At 42.8% G+C, this 13788-nt stretch overlaps 1 protein-coding gene across 3 annotated transcripts in view; it reads left to right on the top strand.

The window, feature by feature from the left end:
• LOC113026690 (rabphilin-3A-like) overlaps nt 1-5140 on the top strand; it is a 28424-nt gene extending 23284 nt beyond the window's left edge. For 2 of the 3 annotated variants that reach the window (XM_026175742.1, XM_026175743.1), the window contains 4 exons: nt 552-721; nt 1055-1169; nt 1846-2045; nt 2905-5140. In XM_026175742.1, coding sequence (XP_026031527.1) covers nt 552-721; nt 1055-1169; nt 1846-2045; nt 2905-3009 — 590 coding nt within the window. In that variant the 3' untranslated portion in view covers nt 3010-5140. The remainder of the gene's footprint in view (nt 1-551; nt 722-1054; nt 1170-1845; nt 2046-2904) is intronic. The other variant, XR_003272944.1, reaches the window with a different exon arrangement.
• The last annotated feature ends 8648 nt before the right edge of the window (nt 5141-13788 follow it).

Here is a 13788-nt window from a genome sequence, read left to right on the forward strand (position 1 = left end):
AAAATGTAAAACTATTGCTTCAAGAATATGTGTCTTTTTTAAATAGTCACGGCAAAGGATTCAGATTGCGCAGTGCGATTACCGAGCTGTTACAAAGAGCTGTCTCTCAACACAAAAAGAGCATTGTGGGAGATGTGTGAAAACACATAACGTGTGAAACTGCAACAACATTTTTTTGCATTGATAAAAGCTCCAGTTTAAGAAACTGCGGAAATCATTCTGAGTCGAATAATAACGAATGCTCTTGAACACTGCAGAGGTTTCGTAGCAGTCGCGCAGATGGCAGTGAAGTGTCTCATTCCTGTATGATTTGAATTGCTTGTGAAATGGTAAAACAGCCAAAAGTAATGTTCAGAACCTTTTACAAAATCAGAACAATGGCCTGTGCTCTAGGAAAAATGAATGAGTTGGCTGTTTTTTTACTGGAGCCTAATATTACTTCTCAGCCAAAACCATCCCTCTTTGCACTGCTGCAGATTACACTGGCCTTCTTCCCTCTCTGTGGTTTAGCCCTCACCCTTCAGTGTTTTCTGTTTCTGTCTCTGTTTTAGGCTTCCCTTATGAGAAGGTGAGAGAGCGCACTCTCTACCTTCAGGTGTTGGACTATGACCGTTTCAGCAGGAATGACCCCATTGGAGAGGTGTCAGTCCCCCTTAATAAGGTGGAACTGGGCCAGTTAAAGACCTTCTGGAAGGAGCTGAAGCCCTGCAGTGATGGCAGTGTAAGGAAGGGAGGGGTGACCGCGGGGTCGAGCCGCAACGTGCGGTTTTATTAAAACACGTGTGACAAATTTGTTGACAGTTTTCAGCATGTGAGCTGGATTGACATATTTTTATTTTTGGCGGGTGAGCCACGTGCTCGCCCATGCCTGCCTGGGTGCTGGATGGTCTGTGTTTGGCACAAGGAGGTTAGAGCAGAAAGGGCAGTGATATAAGATTACACAACAAGCTAGTGAGTAGCCTGGAGTTTGATATTCCCTGATGAAATCTGATATTAGTCTGGGTGATTCATACTCCGCTGTGTTTGTTTGCGTGTGTGTGTGTGTGTTCCTCAGGGGAGACGAGGAGACCTGCTGGTGTCTCTCTGCTATAATCCCACCGCCAACACCATCACTGTGAACATCATCAAAGCACGCAATCTCAAAGCCATGGATATCGGGGGCACCTCAGGTATACACTCCCCTTTGTTTGTTTAGGCTCTCTTTCTCTAAGCATTTCTCAGCAGCTGGAAGTCCTTCCTGACTTTGGAAGCTCTGTGCTTCACACAAGGCTCTGTCTCTGTGTTCAAACACTCACTGACTCGTCTGCTAACAGGACGGTTGCTGGCCACCGTCGATAGCTACAGCAGCAAGGTGACATTACTTCAAGCGTCTCTCCATTGACCTCCCTCTTTCCTGTCCTCTCTTTCTGTATATCTATGAGGATCTTCAACCTCCTAGCCAAATCTGTGTCAGCTCAGTCTGGTTGCTGCTAGTTTTTAAAGTGTCCTGTCTCGCTGTGAAATGCTCTCTGTGGCATATTTCTTGTACAATTACAGCTTCCCGCAGTAGTAGGACTGGTGGCTGGTAGTATGACAGAATCTCACAATGCTCCAGAACTAGTAGTACAGATCCCAGGCCCTATTTCCATAAATACTTCCTCATTTGTATGTTTCCTCGCTCGGGGGATAAGTTGACCTTGAGCTCAAACGAGGTATCTGCTTCCCTGCTGCCTTTTCTGACTTTTAACAATTAGGAGGGTAATTGCAAACCTGACCCTAAAAAAAAAGAATAAGAAAAAAAAATCACCATGTGCATCTTCATCGTCTCGCTCATGTAAACCACCGCACTCTGCTTCCACGCTGCAGATCCCTATGTGAAGGTGTGGCTGATGCACAAGGACAAGCGTGTAGAGAAGAAGAAGACGGTGGTGATGAAGCGCTGTCTCAACCCCGTCTTCAATGAGTCCTTCCCCTTTGACGTGCCCGCCCATGTGCTGAGGGAGACTACCATCATCATCACCGTCATGGATAAGGACAGACTCAGCCGCAACGATGTTATTGGCAAGGTAAGGTTTCACAGGTGCCGTCTGTTCAGGACGTGCAAGCCTCCTTGTTACAAAGTCTGAAACTGCAACTGATTAAAAGTATTTTCAGGGAACAAGCAGTCGCTACCGAGGTAGGTCAGCTTGTCATTGCAGTTTACTCTGTGACCACGGCAATGACAGAGAGCACACCAAGGAAGATAATACAGTAATTAATTAATGAATTATACACTCATACATTATTCACCAGCAGCGAGCAAAACAATCAATAAGGAGAAATCATCCAGGAGCATAATGAGCTTCAGGCTTTGATTATCTGGTGAGGATCGTGTCACCCTGCTGGCCGTTTTCCTCTTAACGGAAGAGCTGGGTTTGTTAGCTAATAATTCACTCTCTGGGTAAACAGATGAGAAGACTGTTACCACTCTCATGTCTGTCCTTTGAAAATATAGCCACCAGATGGTTTAGTTTAGTTTAGCACACAGACTGAAAACTACGTGCCATTTTGATGTGGATTTATGTGCCAGACTAATTTCATGGCGGAGCTGAGAAAGTAACAGGTTCCAGGCAAAAAAAAAGGAAAATTTGCTAATTTAGGCAACAGCAAAATGCATTTTACCTTCATCAGTTATGCAGCCTGTGTGAAAGCTGAGACACTGTTCTTTCTTCATTTCATTAGTTTCCAACTCATTGCAGCTTTCCAGGCTCTCCTCGCATGTCAGACGTTGCATGCACAGAACGGCTCTCTTTGCAAAGGTGTTGTCATGACTGAGTGAAGCCATGAGAAACTTGAACCCAAAATGCACGTGAGAATGACAAAAAGCCATTACTTTAACATTTATTCCCTCATCAAGCCTCTGCCTTTTTTCTTCCCCTCTCTCAGATCTACCTATCGTGGAAGAGTGGACCAGCGGAAGTGAAGCACTGGAAAGACATGCTCGCTCGGCCGCGCACTAATGTCGCCCAGTGGCACGCTCTCAAGGCCTGATCGCACTACCCAGCTTCCTTCATGGCCCCTTCCCGTCTCCTATCCCTCCCTCCTCCTCCTCCTTCTCTCTCTCTCCTCTCTATCTCTCCCCTCCTCCCACTCCTGTCCTTATGCACAAGACTGACTTGCTGCCAGGCTGCGAAACACGGGTACAATTAGCCATCTGCTCTCTTAAACCTTTAAAGTCCTTTTCTCTTTTCTTTCAAGGATCTCAAATTTTTTCTCCCCGACCCGTCTCTTGTGTTCCCTCCTCTCATACAGCCCCATCTCAGTTTCCGTGTCTCACCCCTTTGCCAATGGTTCCCCTGTTTCTGACTGTCTGTATGTCCGTCTGTCCGTCCTTATGCACTTTGCCTGTGGAGGTCTGATAATCAATTCCTTTGCCGATCCCTTAGTTTTGAACTGCACTGCAGCCCCTGACCCATATAAGGTGCCAGTCCCGTGGGATCACAGAGAATCGTCAGTAATGATCTAATCTCATATAATCCTGTTGTATGAATATTCCAGGTATACAATACTATACAGTATGTACTGTATGTACATATACATATGAATATATTAGGTGTATAGATTGGCAGAACTCCCCTATACACACGACTAGTATACAGTATATTACTCATAGGTCGCCTGCTGTTTCCCATCTCTTCCGTCTCTTCATTTGCCGCCTCGTCCTTGTCATCTGTCTCAAGAGTACTATATTCCCCCTACTTTTCAGTCCTTCCTCCTTTTTACTCAAAAGTGGTTTAATGTTCAGCTGAAGTTGTTGAAAGCAATCAATATATGGTGTGTAATGAAACCAGCTGAGCTCAAGATGGAATTGTTGATACCGCTGTCTCTTCTCTCCTCTTTTTTCTTCCCTATGTCCCTTTTTTCTCTCTTCTTTTCCCCCTTTATTGTTCCCAATTTCTCTTCCCCTGGCACAATATTAGCGAATTCCTCCCCCACTCCCCCTTTCTGGACGTCCCTCCCCCTCTTCCTCCTCGTCGTCTGTGTGCTGTGGGTGCTGTGCTGTAGCTCCGACAAAAATAGAGATTAAAAATTTAAAAAATAAACTGAACTTTCCGAAGCTGGGAAAGCAGGGACACGATGAACTTGTGAAACGGAGCGCTCCTGATGTTTTCCAGACAAAAAAGCCCCGACACGGAGAGAGAGAAAAAAGAAGATGAAAACACAAACAAGCAAACAGATCCTTCCTCCCCCTCAAGATACTATGATGTCATTTTTCACAGCATCACCAACTGAGGAAACGAGTTTAAAATCTTCTTCCAACGTTAAGATGAGAGCAGAGGCAAGAGGCCACGTTTGTGCAGTTTACGCACGTGCACGTGGGTTTGCGTGTGCACACTTCCGTCTGTTTAATGATGCTATGAATTCTTTGTGCTGCCCCGTGCTCATGTTTTACGCTGACGGGGGTGACGATCTCCGTCCGTTTTGACTGTGCGCTGTGCTGCGGTGATGTGTGCCTGTTGGTGTGCGTTTGTTTTCACAGGAGCCGTTCTGTAGAAATCTTCTCTTTTCTCTTTCTCATGTTGCGCTCTTCTTGCTCTTCTTACTGCCATTGTTTCCCCATCTTCTACTGCCCTGCCTTCTGAACGAGGGCACGGGGAAGTTCTATCTGCACTTTTTGGAAATGTAATAACAATAATAATGATGATGATGATTATAGTGATGGTGAAAAATTAAGGGAGGAGTGTCTGAAAGGGCGAGCAGAAGTTGGGGAGAGGTGACGTCTTCTCTGTGATTTCAGGGCTTGGAGATGTAGGTCATAGAGGATGCAGGGCTCTCATCCTCCTCTTTTTATTCTTTTTTCTCGATGTACGTGCATGCACACGTGCATGTGTGTGTGTCAGCTACCACACTCCTGGTGGCAGACTGCTGGTGTCTGAAATGTCAGGCCGGGATGGAGATATCAGGCTTGTCTTCTTGTCACGTGGAAGCCGGCCAGCACAGCAGTGCTATTTCACAAAGCGTTGATCAACAACAAGAGCGTGATCAGAGCTCTAAACAACAGTCTGTCCTGTATTCCTCGCCTCAAAATGCTGAACAATTGTTAGGCATCTAAAACAGTCATTTCGATGTGCATTTTTCCAGTTTCCACACTGGAAGAAAAGTAATAAAACAATAAAACATTCTTTGGGTTTTTGTTGCACTTCAAAGGAAAAATGAGCAAGCGTGTATCACAGACAATAGGTGTGATATTAGACAATGGCCTGATCTGCCACCGTGAGATACCGTAGAAGCAGATTAGACATTATCTCTTCACTGAGTGCTAGAGAGTACCATAGAGTGTACCGTTGCCCTCTTTGCCCGGCACATTCAACACAGCTCGATATTTCTGTAACGTAGATAAAACTGTCATAAAGCAGCAGCAACTGGAAAAGCTGTCAACTATTAAGAGCTACTTAAAAAAAAATCTGCTTTCTTAGTGTGCTCTTTACTACAGCCTGCCTGTGTGGGGGTTTTTTTTTGCATTCATGAAGTCTTGACAAGCGAATCACGTCACCTGTTCCTTTCTTTTCTTCCAGCGGCTTAATTTTCTAAATGAAAATCCTCATTTCAGGAAACTCTCAAGTTAAACAGACTTACCAAGTAAATATAATCAGTTTGTTTCTTCGCTGAAACGTAACCATTTTCGTAATGCAGCGTGAGTAGTTTTGAACTAACTCGGCCTCATCAAAAAAAGCTGTGGCCCCTGCAGTGGATTTTATTTCCTCGCATCATGCAACAATTTGACAGTATCTTGCATTTCGGTGTTTATTTTCAGTTATGCCAACCAGTTCAACACTTGACAGACAGTATGAATTTGCAGTTGTGTAAGCGTGCGTTGCTCCTTGTCCAGTAGCTCTCTAAGCTGGTCTTGGGCATGTGCTCAGTGTGTTCTGGGTAGTGTGGTTTGTGTGAGCCAGGCTGCCGCGATGCGCTGATCCAGTCCAGCAACCTTCAGAACAATTGGCCAGCCGTGGAACAGGGCCCACTGTTTTGACAGCCACTGCCTGCAGTGTCACAGCACATTACACTCCCATTAGGTGGTCAGAAAGGAGAAATATCTGCCTCCTTGGACCTGGGGGACTCACGATTTGCAGAGGTATCACTTGCTAAGAATAAAAGAAAACGTGGCAGACTCTCATTAGTTACCATGTTTGTGATGGACAGGGATAGAGCTCGTCGGCGAAAAAATGGAAATCAGTGGGTGTTCGCTGCTAAAGCTGTGAAAAGCACACGTGCAGGCGATGAGTCAACACAGTACCTCTGCTATTTCCTTTTGCCAAGATTCCTCGTTGCTCGAAAAGTGATAAATTGCTATGCTACAGGGGCTTACAAAGCTTAGTCATCAGTGACCCTGTAAACCTGGGGATACGGCTTTATTTATAGAAACATGAGGCACCGTGTAATGCCTCTGATCCTGACAGGTAGGACTGGAAGCTGAAAGGATACAGGGTCAAGCTTTTAAAACTTACAGCTTTTGAATACAGATTATTTCTTACATGGAAATTCAGCGTGTGACATTTTCTCTTTTCCTCAATTGGTGGGCCAGCAGATAATTAGCCAGAGACACTTTAATACTTTCTTTGAGCACGTTTTAGTGAGCGAACCGGAGACGTGAAAAGCTCAACATGCAGTTTAGTCATTTTGGCGTTACTTTCTCGTTTGTTTGTACTCCCACAGACCACACTGGTACATCGGCGAAAATTAAAAGAACCGCAAAACAACAATTTTCCCCATTTAAATCTCTGCTTTTGCTTTTAAGTGGTAACAAAGTGAGCTTTCATCATATCGCAAAGCTGTTAAAAGAAAGAAATGTTTCAGTACAAAATCTTTCATTTTGATGTGTTAGATGAGTTCTGCATAAATGAGAAACTCACAATGTGTTATGTCTCACAGTGAGTTAATTTGAGTGAGGTTTTAAGTTAGTAAGAGGAAAAACATTAAAAACAGCTTCAAGAGCCTGTCATCAGTTCAAAATCATGTTTACAAGCCATTCTCATAAAGTTGGAACAAGTCACAACGTACCGAGCTGATAAAACACCGTTAAGCGTATTTGTTTAGCTGCTGAAGAGGGTCTCAGCTCCCAAGCAGAGCATTCTGTTTAAACCAAGAGCTTGATACTTGCAAATGTTAAATATGCAAAGAATTAGACATCAATTATCTTCATTTGTTTCGGTTAAAACAGAGTACATATGCTGGTAGTCAGAAAAAGAAAAAGTCCATAAAGTTAACCATTGTTTCTACATGTGACAAGGAAAACAAAATCCAGGTGTGACTGTAATATTGGGTGTGCACAGCAGTATCCCAACTATCCAGGAAGTTGCTCACTCCATTAAAATAACCAGGAGTCCTGAATATTATGTTGTCTTTGCCAGCAGTCAAACAGCAGCACTATTAAAATGGATGCTGCGCTCAGAGCCAAACAGTATAAAGGAGAAAGCAATTTCCAAATCCTAGTTTTATTATATTGCCACCTGTCTCACATCTCTAAACTTATTGCTTTTTGTTGGCACCAACACCGTCGGCAATGACCTTCAACAATCCTAAGCTCATGAATGCAGCATGGCAGCGGTGCAGATGCTCCCAGTCGAGATTCTTTCCTTTCTTTTTTTTGGACCAACTTCTCTCTCTGTTCTCGCTCTCCTTGTGTTCAGGCTCGGCTTCGTCTTTCATCATCTCTTCATTCCCTGGCGGAGCTGGCGGGTAGGTGCAGGTGTAGATAATTAGTGTTTGATTTCAAAGCTTCAATTCAAGATAACTGACACAACCATCGCTGACTCCAAGTTTCCCAGAGAATAAAGACTCTTCGAGGGGATTTTTGTAGTTAGTAAATTTTTCTTTCCCTCTGATGTTTTTCTTTCTCTCCGTTTTAGTTAAAGTCTCATTAACTGTTGGAAAGATGTTCTTGGATTTTTGTGCAGGCGTTCATGTTGCCCTCAGGATGAACTGGAACCTTTTTAGGTTCTTCTCTTTTTTCTGTGGTATTATGATTCAGTCAAAACCTTTTTAGTGCTTTGGTTTATGCCCGAATCCTACAAAACCGAACACCAGCTGTGATTATGCTTATTTAATATTAATTGGTAAATTCTGGCATGATAACTAAACTGCTCATTACTCATTACTAAACTCCCATTTAACAGATATTCAGTGGCTCACTTAAGAGTAAGCAGTAAATTTAAATTTTGCCATGCCTGTATCACATCATTATGCTGGCATGCTGATGCCAGCCTTTATTGTCAAGGTAGAGTACGTAGGAAAAGTCTTGAGCCGCCCCTCATTTCTTTATATTTTGCTTACTGTCAGCTTGCAGGTTTTCATAAAGTGGTCTTGAGTAATAGTTCTCCAGGCTTTCTGAAGGTCTTACTATGATTTTCTCTTGACATTGACTACATTTTCAACCATTTTCAGTCCAGTTCATAACCCTTTTGAAAGGAATGTTTTTTTTGTTTGTTTATTTGTTAATTCACTCATCACCGACCTATGAGTCATTCAAACATAACAAGGCACCTAACTCAAAGGATGAATCAGTGTTGTGTCTACACAGACAACTTAGCAAAGAATCAATTTTTAATTGCATCTTTAGACAGTTTGTTACTTGCAAAAACACATCAATTTACAATTTCTTTAGTTGAATTTAAAAGTGGGAAAGAGGACACAGTTTGACAGGAATAAAATAGCATTCTTGTATCAACAAGGTGATTCCCAAAGAGCTATAAGACATAAACTTAGTATCTCAGAATGGTGTGCTGTGTGTTCTTACAAAGTGTCAAGGTGCCACAAGAAGTGGCAGGCCTAAAAAACTATCTGCAGCAGGATCTGTATCTCCATCTACTGCTCACTGAAGCCTCATCAGAAATAGTCTGACGACGAAACCAATCTGAAGGAAGGAAAACTGAAAAAACTGCTGAAGAATGAAAAATAACAAAAGAACTGGACTGAAAATCAGTGACAAAAGGTCTTATGGATTGCTGAATTCAAATTTGAAAGGTTATCCTCAGAAGTGGTCAGGAGAGAGGTACAAGAGTGAGTCTCTACAAATATTCTGTAAAACACAGTGGAGGCTCTGTCATGGTTTGGGGCTGGATTCCAGCCTGTGGTGTTGGGGATCTTTTCAAAACTGATAGAATAATGAACACAGAAAAATACTGTAAGATTTTGATCCACCATCTGGAAAAGATCTGATTGGCAACGGCTTCGTCTTTCACCATGACAATGATCCCAAACACACTGTCAATGCAATAATAGCAAAGCTGGATACAAAAACACACAATGGGTCATTTTTGGTTATGGAGCTCAACGTTTTTGAAGCAGGGTGGGATCATCTTGACAGAGATTCAAACAAAAGGCAGCCAACATCCAAAGAAGAGCTTTGAATGTCCTTCAAGAAGCCTGGAGAACTATTCCTGAAGAGTACTTAAAGAAATTATAGGAAAGCTTGCTTAGTAGGATCCAGACTGTGTTGAAGAATAAAGGTGGTCATAACTGTAATACCTGTTTTTGCCTTATATACTATATTTCTGTATGTTTGCATGTTTCAGTAGATTGAATCTCTAGATAGATTTTTTGAACACAATATAAAGAAATGACTGGTGGCTTAAGACTTTGCACCATATCTTTTAGGTTTTAGAGAACAGACCGGGATCCTCATTAGGGATCCTCATGGTGCTGACTACTGCCGATTCTAAATTTGGCTGTAGAGTCAGGATTATACTTGCTCGCAAACATAGACATGAACAACTGAGGACATCATGGATGACTGGTTTCCATCTCTTCGTGGTTCCCTTTTAGTTTGGTGCCTGAGCCCATCCTAGACTTTATATATCTATCTACTGTGTCCTCACCTAATTGTTGTGGAGTCCACATTTTGCTACAGGAACATTAGCATTTTGGGCCATGTTGGTTTTTGTAGACAGAAGTGATCGTACATGGAAGACAGCATGAAATGCAAAGATCTGAGCTGAGGCTATCATGCCTGGTTAGCAGGATGCATACACTCACTGACCAAAACCGAAACGGAAACACCTTGAACAACAAGCCATATTATTTCTCTGATAATTCCACAGAAATGCTCCTGAGGTGGAGTTCAGAGACTCAAATTAGTTGAGATGAGCTCCCAGCTGCAGGGACACCTGTTAACCACAACAGCCATGCCCATCATCTTAAGCCTTAATAAACTCCAAATAGGTGAGTTTTTTTAAAAAAAAGACCCCCAGTGCAGTAGTTATGAAGGGGAAAGTTAGCTTTAGCAACCAAAAGCATTTTTGTACCAATCATAGACTCATTCAGGTCCAGAGGTTGCTGCACGGCTCAGTCACATCCATTCGTTCACAACAAACTTTGGCAGGCCTGTGGACACCCACATTTAGCCTCACGTCCCCCATTTAATGACTCTCTCAGACCCTCTCGCACTTGCTGATGCGGAAACTAGAACACTGCCACGAGTTCTGTTATCAGCTTGGCGTTGTGAAGCATATGAGTCATTCCTGGACTCCTATCTTTGAGATGTTTATTCTTGGTTGTGCATCCCCAAATTTATCATTGTCACCAGCAGCCTTCCCTCCTCTGTTTACTTTCTAAATAACTTAAAGCTTTATTGGCTGAAAGGGTCACATCTGTTTGCCAAAGGATTAGTAAGATATTCTTCTGAGCCTGATGATATTGTTTGTCCTTGTCATACTCTCCTGCACCATTTCTTATTCTTAAGCAGTTTTCCTTGATGGATATGGCTTTCTTCAGATGAGCATCATTGAGTCACTCTATTGGAAAGGTGCCTGCTTTGCAGTAGTTTTTACGATATTAGATTAAGGGTAGAGTTATTTTACGTCTTAGAGGACTTTAAATGTGTATGCACGGGTTAAAATCAGGCAGTCGTCGTCATAATCTCATTCTAGGGAATCTGCAGTTGACGTTTTATTTTTCTGACTCATGTTCTGACAGCTCAGTAAGCCCTGAACCCCTCCAGGTCACCTTTGTCATTTGTCCAGTCATTTTCTGCGTGCGTCGCCCTGTACAGACAGACCTCACCTCCCCTAACTCGCCCTTTCGATTGTTTTAAGCATCTGGTGAGAACCAATGTGACTTCTCCCAATCAGGGTTTAAGTAAGCATTATTTGAATAGTAACAAATGGATATGAAAAACAATAATGAGTAATAATATCTTTTATTTCTTTCTGTTCACATTTGACTGTTGGTCAGTGTGTATGTATGTGTGTGCTTGGTGTTCTTGTGTTGGGGTTTATTTCTTTCCGAAACCGTGAGAAGAAAAAGCTTTCTGTTTTTGAAAAACTTCATGTAAATATTGTTGGTGAAAAATTAACATTTGTTGTACGCTGAGTTTTCATTTGTCACTCGAAATGATGACGAAAACAATGATATTCATGAATAACAGTGGTGATGTTGACGATACTGAAGCTGATTATACCTGCCCTTCTTGAACAAGGGCTTTTGATGTCTGCTGTATTTTTGTTGGAGGTGTCGTGTGGTCAGGGCAAGAGAAACAAAGGGAAGGAGTGATACCCAACACATCCCGGATCCGCTGTAGCAACACTGCCACATACCCTTTACCCTCCCCCCACACCTCCAGGAAATTGTGCGATATGTGGCGCTAATCGTAGCCTGTGTTTCTCATGCCATAAAGCTTTGGTTGCGTTTGTGTTGCAAACACCAAAACCAGCAGCGCCCTGCTTTTCAAGCGAGCTGCATGCCTCCCCGTGGAGCCACTCTGTCCTGGTTTGCTTGGCATCGCATCTCACCCTGTCTGCTCACAGGCTTGGGGATTTACTGTAATGCCATTGTGTTAGGCAGGATTGGCCCTGTTCTGACACTGATGATGCCGTCTTCATTGAATTTGCAGTCATTATTTTCTCTGTTGGAGGCCATGCATGGGGATGGGCATGTATGAGGACAGAGTGTATTCCTAGTAGAAGGACATAAACCATCCATCTGACCCCGTAAAGACAATTTTCATGCTGGTGAGTCAGCCTCTTATTCGAGGGTTAGACTCATGGTTAAGCACAAGTGACTGACATGAACTTGCCACATTATAGGCCCATCTTGTGCTTTTCCTTTTCTTTCTTTCTTTCTTTCTTTCTTTCTTTCTTTTTTTTTTTTTAAAGAATTCACAGTCTTGAGGAAGAAATAAGAAATAACCTATATAGGCTATAAATGTTTGCCATATGGCAATAATTATTTTTAATCATTAAAAAAAATATTTTAAAAAATAGGACAGACTTGTTTCCAAATGTCCAAAATGTGCCCTGTGCCTTCTTGACAGACATATTCAGCCCACTGCTTTATCAAATATATACATAAATAACTGCACAGGGCTCTAGTCCAGTTATTTTCACTGCAGGTGTCAGTACACCCACTTCCCTATTTTTCATATGTCATTGCCTTATGTATCTGGCTGGGCCTGTCGACAGTGCTGAGATGGAGCTTATCAGTTTCACTTTTAGGACCGTCTCTGCCAACAGACATGATATGGTACAGCAGATACTCCCAGCAGCCTTCTGCAAGAAGGACAGTGGATACAGTCTTGCCTTCATTTGTAACACCATCCTGTAGAGGGAGTCCCACAGGGTCAGAAAGTCCACAGACACACTAAAAATAAAATTCCCCTAAACCCAGATCCGTCAGAGCGCGCGTCTCTTACTTTCCTCGCTGGTTGTAAATAGACTTGATGCAGTTAGAGCAGCCTCTAACTCCTGCCATAATGTGGACATTTTTAATCAGGTAGGTAATAAGCAATACACTTAACCGATCTAATGCCATACTCCGAAATGTTACTGACAAAGTGTGATGGTGACTTCTTTGCGTTGAGGGATGTCGAGGGTAACACTCCTGTTTCTTCACCTCCTTTTCTCGACTCGCCGTGGCCCAACTCTTCAACAAAGAGTGCTCTAACTTAAAACACACAGTTGTGATGTGTACAATCTAATTTAATGTATTTATTTATGTATTTTTGCCAACTTTGTAAAGTGTATAAATATCTATAAATATATGAAAAATGACAGTACTGTATAGATTTTAGCTGCCTGGTAAGGTTAATAGTATATACTTGGTAGACTAAAAGAAAAAGCGTAGAGCTGTTCAAAAGCCAGTTATTGAGAAAAATGCTTTCTGTAAAACCCAGTGCCACTGGCTCTTTTTATATTCTAAGTTTCGTTTCTGGTTTATTTTTTTATTCTAGCCAGTCGGATCCAAAGTGTGTGTTCTTCTTTCCGTTTGTTTGTTAATCGGTTATTTTGCTGTTTCATTTCTTTTCTTGACAAAGACACAGCGAGGTTCTGGCAGCCAGGAGAGTGCGGTGGAACGCAGACTGGGACCCTGTGCAGTAGTGTGTATGTGTGTGCGTGTATGTTAGGTGTGTGTCCGTCCATGGTAGTGCTAGTGCTCTCTGTGCAGTGCCTCCCTCCTCCCTCCTCTCTCTGATGTAGTTTGTCATGTGATGCAGTGTGCATTAAGGTGCAGGATGACTGTGTTTTCTGAAGCTGGCAGCTGCCCCGTCTCTTCCACCCCCCCCCCCTCCACCAATGTGTGTCTCCTCCTCATGTCCACTCTTGTTGTTTTTTTCCCACCGCACGTTTCAGTCGTCCGCCAAGTATAGATTTCCATTCTCGCTGCTCAATTGTTCATTTGCTCTCCCATTCAGCTGGTAATGTGCACACCACCGGAGTCTAATTTCACAGTAATCCGTGCTTCCCGATCTATCTGTGATCCTTTGACCATTAGCATCTCTCATTCATCACCTTCCACATTTCTGAAGAACACCTTGTTTTTCTACAGAGCTCTGTG

The sequence above is a fragment of the Astatotilapia calliptera genome, chromosome 7, assembly GCF_900246225.1.
Source record: "Astatotilapia calliptera chromosome 7, fAstCal1.2, whole genome shotgun sequence".
NCBI lineage: Eukaryota > Metazoa > Chordata > Actinopteri > Cichliformes > Cichlidae > Astatotilapia > Astatotilapia calliptera.